At 53.6% G+C, this 5,367-nt stretch overlaps 1 protein-coding gene across 1 annotated transcript in view; it reads right to left on the reverse strand.

The window, feature by feature from the left end:
* Positions 1-5,367, reverse strand: part of CNTN6 (contactin 6) — a 124,130-nt gene that overhangs the window by 56,495 nt on the left and 62,268 nt on the right. Inside the window, exons 9-10 of the mRNA XM_006909199.1 lie at positions 4,362-4,491; positions 1,728-1,878 (exon numbers count right to left, since the gene is read on the reverse strand). Of these exons, the coding sequence (XP_006909261.1) occupies positions 1,728-1,878; positions 4,362-4,491 (281 nt within the window). The remainder of the gene's footprint in view (positions 1-1,727; positions 1,879-4,361; positions 4,492-5,367) is intronic.

The following is a 5,367-nucleotide window of genomic DNA, read 5'->3' on the forward strand; positions in this document are numbered from 1 at the left end:
CGCGGCGCGTCGCACCTGGGCAGGGAGACGGCGCATCCGCACCTGGGAGATGATGGCGCATGCGCACCTGGGAGATGATGGCGCATGCGCACCTGGGAGATGATGGCGCATCCGCACCTGGGAGATGATGGCGCATCCGCACCTGGGACATGATGGCGCATCCGCACCTGGGACATGATGGCGCATCCGCACGTGGTAAGATGAAGGCAGCGCATCCGCACCTGGGGAGCTGTCGCGGTGACAGGGGACGCTGGAGAGGCCTCCGCGTGCAGCCCTGTCCGGTCTGCAGTGCAGCCCCCAGGGGTCCTTGCAGAGGGAGGGCAGGACGTGGACCGGGCCACAGCCCCCCTCCGAGTCCCTTCCCGCCCCAGGGGAGGAGACTGTGTCCTCACGTCTGCAGGTGTGTCCTGAGCAGCAGCCTAAGCGGGCAACGACATAGGCGTCACCGTTTTGGGCACATTCATTCCCCCCACAGAATTTACGGAGCGCGGGCTCAGGGCGCAGGCCGGGCCACACGGAGGGGAGCCCCACAGACCCCCGCCCCCCACCATCACGGCGAGAGCCGCGCAGGGTCCTCAAGGCCGCGGGGGCGAGCGCAAGGACAGGGGGGCCTCTCGCGGGGCCACCGCTCAGCACCGCGCAGCCGTGCAGACCCGTCTGCGAGTTCGCGGTCACCTCCTTTTCCCTCTCGCCGCCCACTAATGAGACGCCAGCCCCAGAAAAGACGAATGTGTCCCCGCGCCCAGCCCGCGGGCTCTTTCCCGCGTGATAGTCCGCTCCGGCCCCCCATTTCCAGCTTTCCTGAGAGTTTGACGTTCTGCACGTGGCCGGCCTTCCCACAACCCCCCCCCCCGACAGAACTCCTGGATCCCTCTGTCTTTTAGGACAGAAGCCACCCTGCAGCCCCCGAGTCCTGTCTTCCAGGACTGACACGACACGCGGCTGCTTTCACCCCAGCCAGCGTCCTCCCTTTCGCCCACCTCATTCACGTGCGTTAGCTGCCGGCGCGTTTGCCTGAGCTCGCCACGCACGGGATGCTGCAGACGCGCTTCCAGAAGCGCCTCTGCGTCCAGCCCGGCGGTCGCCCTCAGCAGCCGTCCAGCGTGGCTGGCCACAGTCGCGCCCGCGGTCACTCGGCAGAGCTGTGGCTGCCGACTGGACATCGCTAGGTGGACAGGGTCCCACAGGACGCAGGGATGAAATTACCCTTAGGGAAGACCCTGCTCTGATGTGCAAACTCTCCCAGGAGACGTGCCAGCGCTGGGCCAGGACCCGACCCGCGGGTGGTGGAGGACAAGCCCGCCCCCTTCTCCACCGGCACCTGTCCACACTTGTTCCTGCAGCGAATCCATGTGTTGTGAGGGGCCACCTGTGTGACTATTTAAAGCCACACCAGGAGTGTGTGTGTGTCTCTGACCCTGTGTAATGAATTATGTCTCACCGATTTCTCAGCTACGGCAGGAAAAACTCTTCAAGCTGAATCTAGCAAAGGCCTTAAGTGATTAAAAAAGTCTGTTACAAGCATGTGCCCCGCATGAGCCGTGGCCACATCATACGGGCAGGCCTTAGCCCTATGAGGCTTTTTGTTTTTATGAGTATAGTCACACGGCTGTGTCTCTGGATGTGCAGTTGTAAGGTTACCGTGCGGGAGAGGATTGTGAAGACCCAGCAAACACTGAGCTTGGAGGACACAGACGCTTAGAACAAACAAGCAAAGATCTGGTCACCTTCTGCTTGGCCGCAGGCTGCTGGTGCCTCTTTTCCAGGAGATGGCCGCCCTGGGGAACGCGGTCGGCTTGCAGTCGATGGTGACGTCCCCGCCGACGTGAACCACGGAGGTCTTTTTAATGGGATTTTTGGAGAAATCGGGAGCTGAGGCTAAAAACAAAACAAAGCAAAACAGAACTGTTGATTTGCCCACATCGTTAGCGAGCAGTGACCCAGCGTGTGACTTGGTGTACGGGAGGGACTCTGTCACCGGCACCCAGACGCTCGCTCATGCCCTTGGCTCGAGGGGCTCTTACAGAGGATGCGAAGATGGTTTCATAGAGACGGAAGCGGGAATCACGGAAACCGTTAAATTTGGAATTATGGAAATCAATAAACGATTATGGAAATCATTAAATCTATTCTAGCCGATATCTTTATATCTCTCTGTATATTTATATCTGTCATCTATCGATCATCGCCTATTCATCTATAGCAATGAAACACCGCTGAAAGAAATCACGCACACTGTTTCACTAAGTCAGATTGTTTCAGGCGAGACTTTAACTAGAAATATGTAAATAATCTGCCTTCAGGGTGAGTAGAAATTTAGAAAACAATGAAGTCTCCTCAGTCTCAACTCGGTCCCCCCTAACCGATGCTGCACGAACACCAGGTGCGGGGAGAGGCTGTCCGGGGCGCGTCTGAGCCCGCGTGTCACGCACGCTCCCCGCGGGAGTGGCTCCGGGGGCCTGCAGCTCTGCCCGCGGGCCACGCGCCCCGCTTCTGGGTGCCGCTTCCCTGTCCCCCTGCACTGTGCACGTCCGTCTGCTGATCTCGGCTCGAGGACAACGCGTTCGCCTTGGTTATGCTCGACTCGGCCCTGGGGCTGATGATACCTACTCAGTTCCTGACCGTAATAATCACAGTATTTTAAAGTGTGGCTTTCATCACCCCCTCGTTGACACTGTGTCTCTGCAGGTGAGGCTCTCTTTAGCATCTGCCATGATGTGTGGGGGGCTTAGGACACAACAGGTGTTTAATAAGCAGTGGTGAGGAAGGCGCGGACGCGTGCCTCAGGGCCATTGGCGGCGACCTCGCCGAGCGGTTTCTTCCTGTTTGATGCTTCCTCCCTCCCGCCACCTCGTCTTCCCACCACTGAGTAAGCCCTGGGGTGAAAGCTATCGATGAGTCGTTTCCTGTGACGAATACCGCTGGTGGCCATCCCAAAGTGTCAGTCACAATCTTCTCTAACTGAACATTTTCCACTCTGCGGAATCATTTTTCCCAGCTACCCCTGAGGTCTCAAGGGGGAAAAAAATGGAGTAAGAGCCTAAATATTGAGTTAAATGAAGTATCCTCTTTGTTCGAAATCCTGGTGGAATTGTCTTGAAACTAGAATGTAAAGTAAGACCGAGGAGAAATTATAACTCTACTGGGATAACTCCAAACCACAGCCAATAGCGAACAGCAACAAACCCTTGATGACCCTGATGAGGTGAAGGAGATTTTCGAAACCTTGCTGGTCTGAGTTTGAGGCTAAGGGATGGACATTGGTGCTGGTGTGAGCAATAACAATAATGGTCACGTGCTAATGCTTTCGAAGTCCGAAGCCGACAGGTGCTGCTCGTGCTGCGCCGTTGGCTCTGTGGGCTCCAGGACCCGCTGTGTCCTCCTGCACACCCTCTGCCTGTCTGCCGTCACTCAGGTCTCCCACGCAATGCCTCTCTTTCTAAGAGACCCTGCCCAGCGGCCCTGCCCCCTACTCTTGCCACTAGGCCGACCTCAAGTCGCATGCTCTCGGAATGATTCATAATTTCCGATCGCAATTATTATCGTTTGAATTACGTAATTAGCATAACGGTGATGTACGTATGGCGTCCCCATCACTTGCCATGCCCCAACGACCTGTAAGGACAGGGGTCACGTCTACCTCTTTCCTCACCGCCCCCCCACACCCCCCATAAATACTCAACGCCTGTTTGTTGAACGAGTGAATCATCACGGTTAGAAAGGACGATGGCATCTAAAGGTCACATGGTGGGTGCTAGTCAGTGACGTAAAAGGAGTTTGCTGTAGGGACTCAGGGGAATTTTGCTTTTCTAACGAAAGGGGCAGCTGCGGTCCGTTCTGTCCACTCGCTCATCTTCTGCCTTGAGTAGGGACACGATCTGGTAGCTACGGCAGCGAGCCTGGCACCACGAGGCTTCAGGCGTGAGGGAAGCGTTTCAAACACAGCATCGTCCAGGCCAAGTGCCATGTCTCAGCCGTCACCTCTGACCTTCCCATGAAGAGATAAAATAAATCCCCGTTTGGCGAGTCACGATAAATCGAGATTTCCTTTTCTCAGCTTTTCATTTGCAGCTGAAAACATTCCCGATGGGCACCTTTCGAATTGTATTCGAAACCTCAGCCAGGGTCAGCTCCGCGGGAGCCTCTTCCGCTTTGGGGCACCCCATGGCGGGCTCCTCCACGAACCTGGATGAGTTACCCAAGCAGAGTAATAGTCATCATCTTGCATTTCCTAAAAGCTAATTTAGGCCTTTCCCACTGCTTCGAGGGAAAGCAATTTCTAACGTACGAGAAAAACTGGCTTCAACGACAGCTCGCTAACACGTCATTTTGACACTCTGGGTTATGAACGAATGACTCACCTAAGACTCTCAACTCCGCATTTGCGTATATCATCTGGAACTCGTTTTCGGCAGCACACTGGTACACACCGGAATCTGACGCGTTCAGCGTAGCGATGATGAGGGTCCCATTTTCCACGTGAATTCTCTCCTAAGAAAACAGAAGTCACACGAAGATGTCCGCACGTTAGCGTGGCATCTCTCAATCAGAAACCATCCCAAAGTGTCGCGCTCGTCTACGAGTCGTGACATCCGGGTGCCTGAGAACCGATGCTTACGAGGGTGAGGGGGTCACCGCGAGGTCCCGAGCGGCTTCTGAAGCGAAAAAAATAGAAACGGGCTAATGTAATTTTAGCAGTTAGTGTATTTTATGTTACCTTGTTCCTTTTAAAATTGGCATTCTCCACGTCGGACGTACGTTGCTTCTTCTACATGGTATATGAATGACTTGGGACACGCCACTGGTCTAATTATACCAGAAAACGTGGTTGATGCTAATATTAAACAGACATTGTGACTGGAACATTTCCTTGCCTTTCCATCATAAGGTCTCAGAAAGCCTTGAAATGCCATCACTGGGTATTTTCTGAGTTATAAGTAGGAGGCTGAATTTTCTTTTCTACAGCCAACTATAAAGCATGCTTTTTAAACAGCCAGAATCCGTTAGCGCCCCATTTGGAGTGTAGAATTACAATTTCGAGAGCACATAATGAAATCATTTAATATTGCAAATACAACTTAAAACTGACTATTTCAAGATACCTATTCCCATCCTCTGGAGATGAACAGCAGGCTGGGGAACCAAGGATTCACGCCAGAGGCGGGCAGAGAGAAAACTTTGCTAAGCCGAAACGAGATCATTATTATATTCAGCCTCTAAACAACAGATGTTTTCTGTGTCTCTGGCTGTGCTTCCTTTTGCAAAGCAAAATGGAGAATCAATACAGAATTAACACAATTATTTGGATAATTCGATAGCAGAAAAACAACTCTGTCTCATCGTCTGTTTATTAAAGAAGAAAGGATG

The sequence above is a fragment of the Pteropus alecto genome, unplaced genomic scaffold, assembly GCF_000325575.1.
Source record: "Pteropus alecto unplaced genomic scaffold, ASM32557v1 scaffold53, whole genome shotgun sequence".
Classification (NCBI taxonomy): Eukaryota; Metazoa; Chordata; class Mammalia; order Chiroptera; family Pteropodidae; genus Pteropus; species Pteropus alecto.